The following is an 18,558-nucleotide window of genomic DNA, read 5'->3' as shown; positions in this document are numbered from 1 at the left end:
AAACCTTGTCCAAAGTGGCTTCATCGACTCTTTCGCTTATAAGATGAGGGAACATCGCATCACCGAAACTTGGAATTCACCACTGGTTTTTTGTTTTCTTTGGATGAATGAGTTTGTTGAGGTGGAAGTGGGGGTTGTAGTGATTGATTTCAGGGGAGGAAGAGGGAAGCATGAAGGATCGGAAGAGACGGGAGTGAGGGCATGTTCTTTCAGGGAACAGGCTCCTTTGGTGCTTCTTGGCTTTTTTGTTGTTCTGTGCTCTTTGCTCCACCTTTGTCCTCTCCACTGTCAGAGGTTAGTTCTATGGAATTTTTTTTTTTATTCGGAAAATACAAGGGAATATGGTAGTATGGTATCACTTTTTTTGTGTTGAAATTGCCTAATTTCTGTTTTCGATAAGAAAATATTCAATGCTGAATTGCACATTTTTTTTTTTTGATGTCATGTTTGTTTATTGATGGACTTCTTCAAATTTCTTCCATCGTGAACAGAAGAAGTCGGTTACAGCCTGTTGAGGGATAGGGTAGAAAGAGGTCTATCGAGGACAAAAATCGGCGATCATCATCTTAAGGGTTGCATGCATCACCGATTTTGCTCTCGAAAGTTTCAAAAGAGAGTTTCTAAGACTGAGAGTTTTGATTTCGAAAGAGTTCAAAATCAAAATTGAAAGTGAAAAAGAAGCTCCCCTCCTGTTGTTGTCGAGTCTCAAATGGCGAAAGGGGATTTATTTCGTAACCAAGCCGTCTCGCAAGATCGCGAACCTCACCGCAGCTCACTCGAGTTCAGCTCAATTACTTAAACGAGCACGAACCGTTGTTCGAACTCGATTCAAAATATTTTAGAATTGAACTGAACCAAGACAAATTTGAGCGAGCTTAAGCTATTCGCAAAGCGGATCAGTTTGATGCCACTTCTAGTTTTATTGGTCTACCTCCATATTTCCTGTACTACAATGTCATGCATGCCCAATGAATAACTAAAAAGTAGAGAAAGACCCAGACAAGTCGATCGACAAGAAGCACATCCACACTATACCTTTTAAAAGATAGAAATAACATTTGATATAGCATGAAGAAATGGTCTTAATATATATCACAGAGGAGAGATAATTAATTTTTATGGAGAATGCATGCCACCATTTCTTCCTCCTCCTTGCCGAACTAGTCTTAATATATATAGCACAGAATATAGATAATTATTCGTCACGCAAATTATTCTCTTTATTTAGCATAGGAAAATCGTGCAAAGAAGGGACATTATCTCTTTTCTCTCAAAAAAAGAAACCAGAAAAAGTTGACAAATCAAGATAATAAGGTTTTGAATGGCATATTGTTTCACGTGTAGACAGCCATTTGGATGCCATTCTGGCAATCGTCCAAAATACTGCTAATGAAAAAGTTCCCACCCGAAGCCAGAGTGATAGTATCATTCCCAGTTCTGTAAAAGATTGCCGACTGATTTCTTTCTATCTTGCAAGCTTCGTAATATGCTTCGGGAACTACCGTAACATCATGGTCTCTGGGATCGTACTGGAATACTGGCAGAACCAAATATAACTCGTTATGGGAAAAAATCAAAATTAATCCATAAACAGATGAAACTTGAAAGAGCTAGAGAACAAAAGTATGCATACGGAGCTGATCCTTGGGCTTGATGTCCTTGTTGAGAGGCCACGGAGAGACGTTGTAATCCCAACCAGCTTCGTCGCCAACGATCCAAAGCTTGGCATGAGCAATCTCATACTCAAACGTATGGCAAAGCAGCAACACAACGAATATTGCTCTCGTTAGAGCCATCTCTTCGTCTTGTATAGTGCCTGTATCTGTTTTAAGCAGTAGAAGAGAAAACTGTGTTTTTGTAGGAAGTCGTTTAACAATTTCAAACGGAAAGACGTGATTTTAAAGTAAGCCATTAATTTTCAAGCAAAAGTTTAGCTGGCAAGCCATGCCCAGAGGGTCTGGACAGCTAACCTTCTACAAATGGGAGTGTGAACACCATAATTTTTGCTTGGCTGGCTGATGGCCAAACTTGAGAACCCATTACGAGACAAATTGCTTATGCGTCTCACTTGGGATGTGTAGAAACAACAAATAGAATGCCAAATATCCTTGCTTCTAAAATAGGACCAAATGTGGTCAATCACCCCCATTCGCCTCCGTTTCAGACCCAACAGAATTTTTTAACGACCAAGATACTAACCTTAAATCTAGGGAATTTTAATATATTACTCAATTTTTTTAATATAATAAGTCAAATAACCAACTTTTTAACTTATTTACACAAATACCCAACTTTGATCGGTCAACTATACATGTGGACAATCAAAGTGACATGGAAGCTTTGACCGATAATGTGGTACCATGTCATCATGCCACATCAGTACCTGATGAGTCTTACACCATGTCAATTGATACATCATCGGCAAGCCATGGGCTTGGGATTGATCTTCTGGTATCTTCGGATCTTCTAGTTCATGCTAATGATGGATCTTCTAGTATCTTCGGATCTTCATAATTGATCTTCTGGTTCATTCAATTTTTACTCTAATTGTCGAGAATATTTTTGCTCTGTTTGGGGAAGATATCAAGTTGTTTATAAAAATATTTGATATTCTTCTATTTGAAAAGATCACGACTCTATGCTAGTCATTTTTCTCTAGTTTCTGCTTTACAATCACTCGGATAGCATTGCTCTATTTTGAAAGATTTCATATGAATCAACTGATTGTTATTTGGTTATAGCTGCCTACCGAGTAATATGTGTGATTCACACATTTCGAGCTTGTTATTTCCCTAGTGCCAGCTCAGTTCTTGTTGCTTGTTATTTTTCGAGCGTCAGCTCCATTGCTATTTTCGGAAATGACGACACCAGACTTTGCCGACTCAATCTGATTAATCTGCTGGGTTAACCCAGTGAGCGGGCGACCAGACTGATTATGTTTGGCTTGGGTTAACCCAGCGAGTCAGGTCAACTTGGTCTTGACTCTGCTCAACTAAGACCAAGTTGACTCAGCCCCTTGCTCTCTGCTTCTATTATCTATGCAAGTCCATTTGCAAGATATTTTAGTGTTGAAAATAAAAATTTGCCACTAGAAATAATTTTTTTGCTACAAGATAGCAATTTGTCATTACAAGTTTTTACAACAATAATCAAAGTTTAGTGGTTAAAGTGTAACAACAACAACCAGAAGATTTGGTCATTATTGGAAATTTTGGCAATGACAACACCTCTTTCAACATGTACTAAAAAGAAAACTTCCCTAAAGAGACATCATCATGCTGGAAACCTTCCAGAATAATAGCAACGTGTTGGAAGACGTCCTGACTAACAGCAGCAGCAGGCTTCTTCTAGCAATATTCTCTTAGTAGAGTCAGCTTCTCCTTTCTTTGAAAAACATGTCTTAGATATGCTAATCACAGGAGATATTGAAACAATTTTTTTTTATAGATTTCAGACTGAAGCTCCTGGTCACGTTCTTGAGAGACAATTCCATATTTTGTTCAACATCTTGACTTCATCAAAGAGTCTAGAGATGCTATTGCAGCAAAGTTTATGTTCCCGTTGACGTCAAGGGGTTTGTGATGCTCCAAGAGTACTAATTAAAATCATCAAGGTAAGAGGCTTTTTGAAACATCAAATTCATGCTGTTGTTAAAGTTAAAATGGAGTTATTAAAAAACGCAGGGAAGAAACAATATTGCAGTAAACAACAACAATGTTTCAAGGCTATTGTTTGTTGTTTCAATACAAGCAGCAAGACTTTGTAAAAGAGAAATAATTCAAGGCCAGAAGATGCAATTTAATAGCAGCAAACACTAATCTGAGCCATGTCAATATACATGCAAAGCATTCTGGAATTCATTGAGTCAACAATAGAGGATCACAACAACTTCATCTCTTTTTTCTGGTTTCAGGATCAAGGGATAATCTTATCGAAGCAAATACCAGTCATGTAACATTAACCACTTTGATGAGCAGCATGATATATCCAGATGTTAGAAACAAAATCATGAGAAATAACATATCTTGTTTGAATCAACTAAGGCAGCTCCTTCAAAACCAAACAACATATGCAATCTTTACATCTTCAAGACTGAACAACAACTTAATATGTTATGGTCCCTAGTCATGCATTGAGTAACACGGCGTGGTACTTGAGACTCCAGCACTGTCTGTGAGTTGCTGGACTTGGTATGGTTAGGAAAAAAAACCCTTCTCGGACTGATCTTGATCAAGAGGTAAACACCCTCTTTGATGAGGGTAATATGGTGCTCGGTAGAGGTCAAGGAACCTTATATAATGAACGTGAATTGTAGAGGGAGGGTGTTACCTTTTCTTGACCACGGAAAAGAGGGTTTCACCCCTCTTCTTGCTATTGCTCGTGTTAGGATTGTAGCCCTAACTTGGATAGCCCTTGGCCTACGTTGAGGAGCTCCTTCCTAACTTCTTGTTGGACTCAATGCTGGAAAGAAGCCTGCTTGATGCTGCTCATAATGGAGGGGGTGAGATATCTCAATTCCGGCTCGGTAAGAGAGGGAGAAGCCTTACTGCTAGTGATGGTGAGGAGGCTGCGGCCTCTCTTTGAACTTGGAAAAGGGACAGAAAATCTCCTTCCCTTGCTCGGTATGAATCAATGAAGAATAGATCAAGAATGATATGAGTGGATATGCAGATTTTGAGGAAATCTAGACCTAGAGATCATCAAGGGAGATCTCCATAGCCTAGAATTCATCAAGGAGAGCTCCAAACTTGTTTAACCTAATAATCAATGCTTGCCTTTTCTCTATTTTTTACCCCTTAAATAGGATTTGACGTCATAAGTGTTTTAGGGCTAAAAATGACAATTTTGCCCCACGACCATACTCATTACATAATTAATGAAAAATCATATTTAAAGCAATATAAATATAACTAATGAACTTGGGGAGTTATTGTCTCCTTCTTTGAGTGACTCGGTCTGCTATTGAGTCCACAACATCTGCCTCCCCATGGAGAAAGAGTTTGTCCTCAAGCTCAAAAGCTGGGTAGACCTGTCTAAAGATGTGCAACTACTCCCATGTAGCGGCCTCTGGTTCAGTCTTTGTCCACTGGACTAGGATCTCACACTGGTCATGGACCAATCGTGCACGTAACATCGTGGCTGATGTAAGAATAATTTGTCCGTTGTCCACTGGTGGAAGGAACGGAGTGGAGGTAGGTAGTGACCCTGTATGAGGTTTCAAGAGGGAGACATAAAACACATCTTGTATCTTGGCCGTGGCTGGCAATTGTAGTTGATAGGCGACTGGCCCCATGCGACGAATAATAGGAAAAGGCCCAAAATACTTGGGTGAGAGCTTATGTCAAGGTGGTCCCGCAAGGGATTACTGGCGGTACGGTTGTAGACATAACCACACATAGTCCCCTACCTCGTAAGAGACGTCGCGGTGTCCCTTGTCATAGACATCTTTCATGCGAACTAGAACTCTCCATAGGCGTTTTGTAATATTCTATAATAGCATATCGCGATCCATGAGTATCTGATCAATTGTGTCCACGCGGGTGGACCCTGGAATATAAGAGAGAAGGCATGGGGGATCCCGGCCATAGAGAACTTTGAAAGGAGTGAATTGCAATGCGGAGTGGAACGAAGTGTTGTAACAGTATTCGGCCCACGGTAGCCATTGAACCCATTTCTTTGGATGATTGCCCACCATGAACCGTAGATACATCTCGATGGTACGGTTAACCACCTCGGTTTGGCCATCTGTCTGTGGGTGATATGTGGAGGAGAATTTCAATTTCGTGCCACTCAGACGAAAAAGTTCCCTCCAGAAAGTGCTTGTGAATACTGCATCCCGATCACTTACAATAGATTCTGGAAGGCTATGTAAGCAGACAATATTCTCCAGGAAAGATTGTGCGACCTGTGAAGCCATATAAGGATGATCGAGCGGAATAAAATGGTCATACTTGGAGAACCGATCGACTAGTACAAAAAGTACTGATTTGCCAGAGGACTGAGGAAGACCTTCAACAAAATCCATCAAAATATCGGCCCAGACCTATGTAGGGAGGGTAAGAGGTTGTAGAAGACCGGTGGGACTTAAGTAGTTAGTTTTGCTACGTTGATATACCTGACATGCTGATACATATGTCGCAATGGAGGTCTTCATGGCTTGGCAATAAAAGTTTGCTCGAATACATTGCAACATTTTCTAAATACCTTCATGAGTGTTGTCATGGTAGGCAGAGAGGATGGCTGGAATCAATTCTGAAGTGGGGGAAAGATAAATGCGATGTTTATAACAAATAAGTGAATCCTGGATGGACCACTACGACTCCATTGTCCCCTCAGTGATCTTTTTGTATAGCTCCTATAGGACCGGAAGAGTGGCATGGGCCTCTCTCACCAAGTCAAGGATGAGGAACCGAGGCTGGCTGATCGAATAAACAAGCTGCTGATTTTCAAAACGTTGTGACAAGGCATCCGCTGCCTTGTTTAGTCTCCCTGAACAGTATTCCACTGAAAAGTCAAATCCCATCACCTTACTGATCCAATGCTTTTGTGGCGACGTCGTGAGACATTGTTCAAGTAGGAATTTAAGGCTGTAGTGATCAGTACGGATGAGAAATGCATGGCCCCATAAGTAAGGCCTCCAGTGTTGGACCACCTTGGCCAACCCTACTAATTCCCATTCATATGTGGCCAATTGGTGATGTCGAACTACCAACTGTCTGCTAAAATACGCAATAGGATGTGGTTGGTACTATAATACGACCCCAATGCCCCCACCAGAAGCGTCGCATTCAACCAAAAATAATTCATCAAAATTGGGAAGTTAGAAGACCAAGGTGGAGGCGAGAGCTGTTTTGAGGGCCTCAAACGATTGTGTGGCCTCCTCATTCCATTGAAAGGAATTCTTCTTCAGGAGGCTGGTTAACAGGGCTGGCAACGGCCCATAATTTTGAATAAATTTGCGGTAGTATCCCGCTAGACCCAAGAAACCCCGTAAAGCTGAGCAAGACTGAGGTTGTGGCCAATCATGAATTACCCGAATCTTCTCGGCATCAACCGTAACTCCCTCATGTGAGATAATGTGACAAAGATAAGCAACATGTGAAGTCGCAAAAGAGCATTTGGTTTTTTTTTAAATAGAGCTTATGTGCTCATAATAATTCAAAAACTATCTGTAAGTGCTCTAAATGCTCCTCTCCGGACTTGCTATATATTAGTATATCATCAAAAAATACAAGTTTGAATTTTCAAAGATAGTGGGTAAATACCTTCTTCATCAATGCTTGAAAAGTGGAGGGTGCATTTGATAAGCCAAATGGCATGACCACGAAATCAAAATGACCATGATGTGTCCGAAAGGTTGTCTTCTCAATGTCAGAGGGGTGCATCCAAACCTGATGATAACCAGAGCATAAGTCCAATTTAGTAAATAACCACGACCCATATAATTCATTCAAGAGCTCCTCCACCACCGAAATAGGAAACTTATCCTTCACTGTCTGTGCATTCAATTCCAAATAATCGATAAAAAATCTCCATGTGTCATCATGTTTCTTCACGAGCAATACGGGTGAAGAGAACGGGGACCGGCTGCTGTGAATAAGGCCCTGTTGTAACATAGCCTGGCACTATTGCTCGATTTCATCTTTCTATAGATGAGGATACTGATACGGTCGGACTACCACCACATCATAACTTGGTTTTAAACAGATCCGATGATCACAGTGCCTCAAGGGAGGCAACTCGGAAGGCTCAAGGAAGAGGTAGTAGAAGTCACCAATAAGATTCTCAATAGAGGAATCCGGATGGTCTTGTGTATCCATGGTATGCAGATGATGGAGTTTGTCCACCCTACTGCCCTGTAAGAGCACTTGGCTACTGCGCAAGACAAAGCTCTTTATTAATGCAGAAAAGTCCCACATAATGGGTCCCAAAGTTTGCAACCATTTAATGCCTAACACCATATCAAAGCCTGCCAGAGGTATGACAAAAAATTCAGCATTAAATAGAGTAGTACCAATGGAAAATTGTACAGCTTTGCTGATCCCGTAGTTAGGGACTTTCTCCCCATTGGCCACTGAAACTGTGGCTATAGGATGAGGAAGGATTTGTAACTGAAGATGTCGCACTGCTGTTAAGCTTAGAAAATTGTGTGTACTGATTGAATCCACTAGTCCCACAAGTTCCTGGTCGAGGACTAGAGCTCTGACTTACATAGTTTTGGCAGATTTCTGCCTAGTAATAGCATGCAAAGAAATCGCTGGTGGTTCCTCCTCAAGAATATCATTTGTCTCCTCTGTATCTTTTGATCCATCCACTACAAGCCAAAACAACATTTTACATTGGTGCTCTGCCCGGTACTGTTCATCACAGTTGTAGCATAGATTCTTGGACCTCCGTTCAGCCATCACTGCACTTGTTAATTTTTTTATATATTACGGTGGAGGATTACTAGAGCGCATGTCGGCTGCCAGAGCTGTAGTCTAATTGTGTCTAGACGAAGGTAATGCAGGAGGTGTCACCTGAGATGAAATATTTTGGCACCCTAACAAGTGGAGGAAGTGTTCCTTTCCCCTGCCAAACCGGCTTACGTTGCTAAAGTCATTGTCGTTGTTCCATTGCCCGAGCTAAATTCATTGCTCGATCCAAATCTGTAGGGAAGTGAAGTTCAACCTCTATCCTCAAAGATTCATTGAGGCCTGTTGTGAATAAGGGGACTTACTGATCCACTCGTACCAACCGGCCAGCACGAGCCAAATTTTCTTGGAACTATTTTTTATACTATTCAACAGATCCAGTCTGACGCAATAGGACTAAATCTCCCAAGGGGTTAAGGGGTGGGGGGGCGACAAATCTAAGAGTACATAAATCTTTAAATTCACGCCAATCCATCACCTCTCTCTCTAGTTCTACGTGGTGAAACCACAACTGGGTTTCGTCTAACATATGGAAGGAGGCTAGTTGCACCTTATCAAACTCAGCAATCCCTTGATTTAAAAAAAAATCTCACATCTATGCAACCAGATTAAGGAGTCAACTGCCCCAGTAAAGGTAGGGAAATCTAATTTTGTGTACCTTGGTATTGTACCTCCTCTCTGTTGTATCTGGACAGCAGTGAGCCTCATCAATTGCTCATCCCTTGGTTCTTGGCTAGCATGTCTCTCTGCCAGTAACCCGGTAAACAAGTTAGATAGGTGCTGGATACTTGCTTGCATTTTCTCATCTCTCTCATCCATCTTTTTCATCCAACCTTCCATCTCTTCCCTACTGACTGTATCTGTTATGGACTCCATAGCATCACGAGTTATCAATAGGCATAGGAATTAAATTATGTCAATTTCCTTTTAATGTAATTCCATTTGGTTTGGTTTGGTTTAGATGTAATATGGCATGAACCAATTGACCCATGGGCCTATTTTGTATTTCCGTCCTCATCCTATTTATGGGGACGTCAAGGTGAAGGAAAGAAAGTATTGAGAAAATTAGAATTAAATAGGTCAGATTCTACCTCAAAGGTCTAGGTCGGATTCTCCCTCTAAGGTCCAGGTCGAGCTTCCTTCGAAGCTCAATCATTCCATTCCAAATTCCACCATTCCACGTTCTAGAAACAAGAATCCTCTTCCAACGTCAAGATTCAATATGGAGGGAAGAGAGGAAAGAAGGGTGACTCGATCCATGGCTCGGGAAGAACCTAACATCTTGGTATCAGACAGGTCCACCCTTGGGGATTCCTCTTCCCCTGAGGATTTGCAGAAATTAATTGAGGACAATCGTCAGAGGGCAGACGTTCAGGCTCAATCCCTGGAAGAAGTGCATCAGACCACATCTGACCTACGTGAGGCAATCAAATCCATGGACGCAGCAATCCAAACCCTCCTCCGATGACAAGACGACAGTGGCCTTCGAGCACAGCCATCGGAAGCCTACTCTCCACCAGCCAACCACCATCACTACCAGCCACCACCACCTCCTCCTCCACCACCAATGCGCCATAACAATCCCCATCTGGGACCTGCTGCATAGGGACCAAATATGGTTCCCAGATATTTCAAACTCAATTTTCCTACATATGATGGGTCTAAGGACCCCTTGATTTGGATAACCAAGTGTGACCAATTCTTTTATCATAAAAAAACACCAGCGGATAAGAAGGTTTATTTGGCCGCATATCACATGCTAGATGAAGTGCTCCTATGGTACCACCAATTCCGAAATGACCAATTGGTTCAGGATTGGGCAACCTTTAGACAATCATGTATGATTAGGTTTGGTCCTCCAGCTAGTAGCAATCCATTGGGAGAATTAATCAATTATAAACAAAATGGATCACTAGAGGTGTACCAAAAGACCTTCCAGGAATGTTTGGCCCACGCTAGTGAGTTTGTCAGTCACTCTCAGTATGTTCACATCTTTACTGCTGATTTGACATAAGCTCTGCGGCTGGAAGTTGAATTACATGGTCCTACATATTTGGACCACGCTATGAATTTAGCCAGGTCAATTGAGCATAAGCAGGGAGTTCTGGAGGATTCATTGGTCAGAAAACCAGCTTGGCCAAGAAGGTACACTGCCACTGCGCCAACACCATATTCTGGGCCTCCACGTTCTGGAGCCAGTGCAGCACTGCGACCAGAAAGTTCTAACTCTATGCCACCAACTCCTTACTTCAAAAAACTGAATAAACAAGAGATGGAACAAAGAAAGGCCAAGGGCCTTTGTTTTAACTGTGATAACCAGTATGTCCAGGGTCATATATGCAAACGATTATTCAGTGTGTGTCTGTGGGAGGATTGTGAGGACATACTACTAGAGGAAGAGATTGTGGAGACAAACCAAGAGGGTCCAGAGATTTCACTTCATGCCATGACTGGCATGTGCAATTCTAACACCATGCAAGTTAAAGTCCAGTTACATCATCTACAATTACTTGCTTTAGTTGACTCTGGCAATTCGCATAATTTCATCAGTCAGCCAGCGGCCGAACAACTTGGGTTAGTCATCCAGCAGCAGACAGGTCTTTCTATCTCAGTAGCCAATGGGGCTAAAATTACCAGTGTGGGCATATCTCCAGCCACCCACTTTGATATTGAGGGACGCTCTTTTATTGTAGATTTCCTGGTGATTCCACTGTCAAAATTTGATTTGGTCCTAGGAGTTAAATGGTTGCAACTTTTGGGGCCAATTTTATGGGATTTTCAGGCTCTGACCATGACCTTCACAGAGGACCACCGTCAGATCACATTGCATGGCACCCAGGCACCAGTGCCCTGCGCACTTCAAAGTGTTCAAGTCCATAACCCCGACAACTGTAAGTTATCTCAATTACTTACAGACTTTGAGGATATATTTCATGAACCTACTGCTCTTCCGCCTATTCGGCATTGTGATCACCGCATCCGATTGAAAACTGGCATTGAACCTATAGTGGTTCGGCCTTATCGTTACCCCCACTTACAAAAGGATGAAATTGGAAGGCAGTGGCAATATATGCTCTCCCAGGGAATTATTCAACCCAGAAAGTCTCCTTTCTCCTCCCCAGTATTACTGGTCCGCATGCATGATAAGTCGTGGAGGTTTTGTGTGGATTACCGAAAACTCAACGCTCACACCATTAAAGACAAATTTCCCAACCCAGTGGTTGACGAGTTGCTAGATGAGTTACACGGTGCTACTATATTTACCAAGCTGGATTTGAAGTCTGGCTATCATCAAATCCGCGTTCATCCATCAGATGTGGAGAAAACAGCGTTCCGCATGCACCACGGTCATTTCGAGTTCCTCGTGATGCCATTTGGTCTATCAAATGCGCCTTCCACATTCCATGCCCTCATGAATAAGGTATTGTTCTCTCTCTTGAGGAAATATGTTTTGGTATTTTTTTATGACATTTTGGTGTATAGCAATAATTGGGAAGAGCATCTTCAGCACCTTTACCAGGTATTTACCCTTCTCCGCTCACATCATTTGGTTTTAAATTAGTCCAAATGTTCTATGGGTACCTCAGAAATGGCATATTTGGACCACGTTATTTCAACAGTAGGGGTGAAGTTTGACCAGAGTAAGATTCAGGCCATCACAAATTGGCCTCCGCCCACCTCCATTACAACGTTAAGGAGAATTTTGGGCCTCACTGGGTATTACAAGAAATTTATCCATAGCTATGGCTAGATTGCAGCACCGTTCAACAACCTACTCAAGAAAAATGCCTTTACCTGGTCCGAGACAGCGGCTCGTTCCTTTCAGCAGTTGAAAGAGGCATTATCATCCGCACCGATTTTGCAACTACCGGACTTTGATGAGTCCTTTGTGGTGGAATGAGATGTTTCGGGGGGCGGTATTGGTGCAGTGTTACACCAACAAGGACACCCAAACTCTTATTTTAGCCGCCAACTTGGCCAACACCACCACAAGTTAGTAGCTTATGAGAGGGAACTGATCAGTTTAGCTAAAGCAATACAACATTGGCGGCCTTATCTCTGGGGGCACCCATTTCTGATTCACACCGATCATTGCAGCCTCAAGTATCTTTTTGAACAGCGCCTCACTACCTCACCTCAATAGCACTGGTTAAGAAAACTTATGGGGTTTGACTTTACCTTGGAGTATATACCTAGGACTTTGAATGTGGGGGCTGATGCTTTATCTCGCTGGGACATTCCAAAGCCACAATTGCATGTCATCAATCAGCCCAGAGCTCTCTTGTTGAATTCTATTCGGGAGGAAACACAACAATATCCGGACATTATTGCCTTATATAATGACATTCAGCAGGGGAAATCGGAGAAACAATGGAGGGTTTAGGATCGTCTTGTCCTCTTCAAAAACCTGATTTTTCTACATTACGCGTCACCACTTATTCATAACATTCTAGCCTCATTCCATGACAGTACACATGAGGGCCGACAAAAAACATATTTCCAGATCAGTCAGGATTTTTATTGGAGGTGTATGAAGCTCGTATAGCCGATTATGTGGCGGCCTGTCAGATTTGTCAACTGAATAAAGCTGAATCATTAAGTCCAGCAGGTTTGCTCCAACCAGTTCAGCTGTCATCACAAGTCTGGTCAGACATTTCCATGTACTTCATAGATGGCCTTCCCTCGTCGTCTGACAAATCCGTTATATTTGTAGTGGTTGATCGTTTCTCAAAGTATGGCCATTTCCTCCCTCTGGCATATCCTTACACTACAGCTCACGTAGCTCAGCTCTTTATGGATAATATTGTCCGGTTACATGGGATGCCTACCTCCATTACCAGTGACAGAGATGCCATCTTTACCAATATATTCTGGAAAGAACTATTCAAGATGCAAGGCAAAACGTTAGCATTCTCTTCCGCCTACCATCCGTAGACTGATGGTCAGACCGAGGTCATCAACCGGACGATTGAGATGTATTTTCGTTGTTTCGTGGGGGACTCAACTAAACAGTGGGTTAAATGGCTCGCCTGGGCTGAATTCTGTTACAACATTTCCTACCACAGGGCACTCAGAACTACCCCATTCAAGGTAGTATATGGCAGAGACCCACCTCGACTTTTATTGTATGAACCTGCTGCCTCCAAGGTAGCCACTTTGGACCAAGCGTTAGCAAAAAGAGACACCATGCTCACTGAGGTGCGCACTCATCTACAGGAGGCCCAGAATACTATGAAAATTTATTATGACAAGAAGCACCAAGAAGTCTTCTTTTCTCTAGGAGATTATGTATGGTTGCATCTCCAACATTACAGGCAGCTGTCACTGACAACCTCCAAATGCCACAAGCTCTCTCTGAAGTATTATGGTCCCTTTCAGGTGATGGACTGCATTGGCACAGTTGCCTACCGCTTGCAGCCTCCATCAGAGGCAAGGATTCACAATGTGTTTTATGTCTCCCAACTGAAGGCCTTCGAGGAAAACTCTCCCTTGCTGCACACCCCTCTGCCCCCACTACATGAGGGACGTGTCCTTTCTACTCTAGCACAGGTGTTACAGGCTCGTCGCATTCAGGGTGATTGGGAGATATTAGTGCAATGGACTGATTTTGACCCCAGTGACACTACATGGGAGGCCTTACCAGCTTTTAGAGCCCTCTACCCCTATTTCAAGCTTGACGACAAGCTTTTTCTCCAGGAGGGGGGTGATGTTATGGACTCCATAGCATCACGAGTTATCAACAAACATAGGAACTTTTAATGTAATTCCATTTGGTTTGCTTTGCTTTAGATGTAATATGGCATGAACCAATTGACCCATGGGTCTATTTTGTATTTCAATCCTCAACCCTATTTATAGGGACGTCAAGGTGAAGGAAAGTAAGTATTGAGAAAATTAGAATTAAACAGGTCAGATTCTCCCTCAGAGGTCTAGGTCGGATTCTCCCTCTAAAGTCTAGGTCGAGCTTCCTTCAAAGCTCAATCGTTCCATTCAGAATTCCACCATTCCACGTTCCAGAAACAAGAATCCTCTTTCAGCGTCAAGATTCAATATGGTGGGAAGATAGAAAAGAAGGGTGACTCGATCCATGGCTCGGGAAGAACCTAACAGTATCACCCATGTTACCCTGCTCTGATACCAAGTTGTTTCGGTCCCTAGTCATGATTTGAGTAACACGGCGTGGGACTTGAGACTCCAGCATTGTCTATGAGTTGCTGGACTCGGTATGGTCAGGAAAAAAAACCCTTCTCAGACTGATCTTGATCAAGAGGTAAACACCCTCTTTGATGAGGGTAATATGGTGCTCGATAGAGGTCAAGGAACCTTATATAATGAACGTGAATTGTAGAGGGAAGGTGTTACCTTTTCTTGACCACATAAATGAGGGTTTCACCCCTCTTCTTGTTGCTCATGTTAGGATTGTAGCCCTATCTTGGATAGCCCTTGGCCTACGTTCAGGAGCTCCTTCCTAGCTTCTTGTTGGACTCAATGCTGGAAAGAAGCCTGCTTGATGCTGCTCGTGATAGAGGGGGGGAGATATCTCAATTCTGGCTCGATAAGAGAGGGAGAAGCCTTCTCTTACTGCTGGTGATGGGAGGAGGCTGAGGCCTCTCTTTGAACTAGGAAAAGGGACAGAAAATCTCCTTCCCTTGCTCGGTATGAATCAATGAAGAATAGATCACGAATGATATGAGTGGATATGTAGATTTTGAGGAAATTTAGACCTAGACATCATCAAGGGAGATCTCCAAACCCTAGAACTCGTCAAGGAAAGCTCCAAGCCTATTTAACCTAATAATCAATGCTTGCCTTTTCTCTATTTCCTTACCCCTTAAATAGGGTTTGACGTCATAAGTGTTTTAGGGCTAAAAATGACAATTTTGCCCCTACGACCATACTCCTTACATAATTAATGAAAAATCATACTTAAAGCAATATAAATATAACTAATGAACTCGGAGAGTTATTGTCTCCTCTTTTGAGTGACTCGGTGTGCTATTGAGTCCACAACATCATATTTCATAATCTAAGCAGCTAAAAAAAATAATTGGAATCCTGAAATCACTGCTCTAATTCCATATTGACTTTAGAATTCCATATTATATAAGATCTTCAACTTAAGGTAATGGAAGAGAGAAGAAGGAAAGAGAAGAAGAGAGGAAGAGAGAAGAAAGAGGAGAGGAGAGTGGACGTCTAGGAGAGAGAGGAAGATGAGAGAGCACTTTAGGAATTGAGAGAGAGGAGAATTAGGGTTGTGGACTTGTGTCTTAAACCTGCCTCTTAATCTTTATTTAAATATGTCAAAAGAACAAATATTATAAGTATACCCTTCACCCAAAAAGGAGTGAATAAGGGACAAAGATCATAAGATAATTACCTTAATGACACCCAAGCTTGCCTATGTCTTCTAACATATCCCCTACAAGAGGGGGTGAAGTACAAGAGAGAAGTATTTTGTTCCACATGTTGTGGCAGTTTTTATGTGACCAAAATATTCAAGAAAGGGGGAGAACAAATGATGAAGATTCAACACCTATGAAAAAAATTTAGCCAATGAAGATTGAAGACCAGGAATCTATTTTATTGTAAGTAGAAGTTATAAACTCCAGCTTGAGGGGGTGTGTTGTAGAGCAAATAAGGAAGAGTCTTACATGACTCTCACACAAAGAAGTCTCACATAGCAAAAATTAATATGGTGAAGTCTTACAAGAGTCTTAGAGGAGGAGGTCTCATAAAAGAGTCTTAGTTAAAGGTATTTTAGTACGTTAGTCTTCTATTTATGTCTAGTTATTCAATTGTTCTAGGACTTATCTTTTTTTTTTTGTGTAATTGGGACAGGGGTAGTTAAATTGTAATCTGATTCTACTTGTTTCCTCTTTTATAAATAGAAGTTCATTGTACACAAATTAGAACTAGTCAATGAAGTTTTTCACTTTTCAAGAAATTCAACAATCATCATTGATAGATTCTAAATGAAGAAAAGTTTGTTGCAAACTAATATGCTTAACAACATATATCATCACTGGACAACGTGTTTTAGAGTTCATTTTTAGTAACGTGTTCGTCACTTGACTTGGCCTTGATCTATAACGAAACATTTTGTGTCAAAATTATGGTGTGTCAATTTATGCACTTTTACTTTGCATATTTACTTAATTTATTTTTTCCATGCCTGAAATTTTTAAACTTGTATTTATCAATTCACACCTCTCTTGAGAAACCACGTAGGCCAACTTGTTTTTTATTACTTTTCCATGTTTATAAAATTGTTTTCTAAATACCCATTTTGTTCCAATGACATTTTGACCTTTGGTTGGGGACACCAGTTCCCAAACATTACTCCTAGTGAATTGATTTAGCTCCTATCAACCTCATCGAGCTTCTTTAATATCTTTGGGCTCAAGTTGGGAGATAAAATCTTATGCTATCATATGAGTCAATGATCACTAGGTTCTCCTATGATAAGCTCTCTTGGATGATTAGGCTTGAATTACCAAGCCATGGGTAACTCATAGTTTGCATCTCTGCATGGCTGGGATAAGTCATGAGTATAATTTCTTCTCCCCTCAAATTTTCATCCAAGGTAAGAGTTCGACCCTTCTCTTGCTATTCAAGAGCTTCTTCTTCATTATCACTAACTTCATGAGACATGGCAGGTTTTCTAGGATCACTTTCATCAAATTTAACATATATGGATTCTCCTAAAAAAAGAGTTGTTTTATAGAATACTCTATAGGTTTCATTTTTAGTAGAGTATCCTAGGAAAATTCTTTCATAAGATTTAGAATCCAATTTATTTAGGTGATTTTTTGTGCTTAGAATTTAACACCAACATCCAAACACTTTTAAGTATTCAAAATTGTGTACCCTTCCCTTCCATAATTCATTTCGGGTTTTTTCTAATTTTTTAATTAAGTATACTCAGTTGACAAGGTAGCAATTTGTACTTATTGCATCTAACATAAAGTATTTATGTAGGCTAAATTCATTTAACATTCCTACTAATTTTCTAGAGAGTTATGTTTCCTCTCAGCTACCCCATTTTCTTGAGGAGTCACGAAGAATTCATGCCTATAGCCTTTACTATCACAAAACTAATCAAGTTCTCGTAGAAATTGTCTTCCTCTATCACTTTCTATTCTAATGATCTCACATATAGTTTCATTCTCAAATAAGGTGGACCATTTCATAAATTCTCTAAGAACATCACTCATTCGAGTAAGAAATAGGGTTCATACTTATCTTGTCAAATAATCTATTATTACCAAAAAAAATGTAATGTTTTCCACCTTGACTTGTTGTTCTAATATACCCATAGAGATCACATGAATGAGTTGCAAAGTGATGGAGCCAAATCAACGCCCTACACTGAGTCGGTACACGGATCGACCTTCGTAGTAAGATCGCCATAGGGGGTTGGAAGGGGGGATAGGAAGCCCCCCTCCCAAGGGTATGGGGGTGGAGCCCCCACCCGGTCCCCAATATATTAATTGTTGCCTCATTAAGGGTAGTTTGGGAATTTTACTCTTGTATCATGGTTGCCCTAATTTTCTCTTTATAATTGAGGGGCACCGCTATTAGGATTTCATCATCAGCGACAAGAATTTGAAGTTGTAGCGCGAGAGAAGTTAGAGAAAACACATGTTAGTGTGTGTGATTTCTATTGTTAACTATTTCATCTTTATAGTGGATTACTACAGCGGCGGAAGACAGGACGTAGTCTCACTTTGAGGCTAACCTATATAAATCTTGTTGTTTATTTTTGTGCTTGTTCTTCCTTTCTTCCACGTTTATTATTATTGCTCTCATTAGTTTGGAATTAGGGCATCTAATTCCTAACAAGTGGTCTCAGAGCTTTGGTTCGTGATTGAAAGCAATGGCAAGCAGAGAAGGATCGGCACTTGGAATCAACAAGTTCCATGGTATGGATTTTTCCTTCTAGAGGATGCAGATCAAAGACCATCTTTACAAAAAAAAAAAAGTTGGACGCACCACTTCTGGATATGACCCCAGAATGTATGAAAGATGATGAGTGGAATCTCCTCGATAGATAGGTGTTGGGAGTAGTCTAATTAACATTGTCGAAGAGTGTTGCTCACAACGTGGTGTCAGAGAAAACCACAGTTGGGATGATGAAGATTAT

The 18,558-nt window shown here is 41.2% G+C and overlaps 1 protein-coding gene across 1 annotated transcript; it reads right to left on the bottom strand.

The window, feature by feature from the left end:
- Positions 1–1,334: 1,334 nt before the first annotated feature.
- Positions 1,335–1,796, bottom strand: LOC137959382 (chemocyanin-like). The gene is made up of 2 exons (XM_068806778.1): positions 1,634–1,796; positions 1,335–1,537 (listed from the first exon to the last, which is right to left on the bottom strand). Exons 1-2 carry the CDS (start codon positions 1,794–1,796, stop codon positions 1,335–1,337), a joined length of 366 nt encoding a protein of 121 aa, XP_068662879.1.
- Positions 1,797–18,558: the final 16,762 nt, after the last annotated feature.

Source organism: Aristolochia californica, unplaced genomic scaffold (genome assembly GCF_029961685.1).
Source record: "Aristolochia californica isolate CCGP_79_NKW_82.1479 unplaced genomic scaffold, dmAriCali1.0.hap1 SCAF_3, whole genome shotgun sequence".
In the NCBI taxonomy this organism is placed as follows: Eukaryota; Viridiplantae; Streptophyta; class Magnoliopsida; order Piperales; family Aristolochiaceae; genus Aristolochia; species Aristolochia californica.
The sequence above is the reverse complement of the archived record's forward strand: the minus strand, read 5'-3'. Positions and strand labels throughout refer to the sequence as shown.

What these genes read in the sequence shown, in the direction of transcription:
- LOC137959382 (XM_068806778.1), bottom strand. Translation starts at nt 1,796, where the DNA reads ATGGCTCTAACGAGAGCAATATTCGTTGTGTTGCTGCTTTGCCATACG. An exon ending in CAAGCCCAAGGATCAGCTCC is followed by an intron (nt 1,538 to 1,633) that starts GTATGCATACTT and finishes TGGTTCTGCCAG; the next exon opens with TATTCCAGTACGATCCCAGA.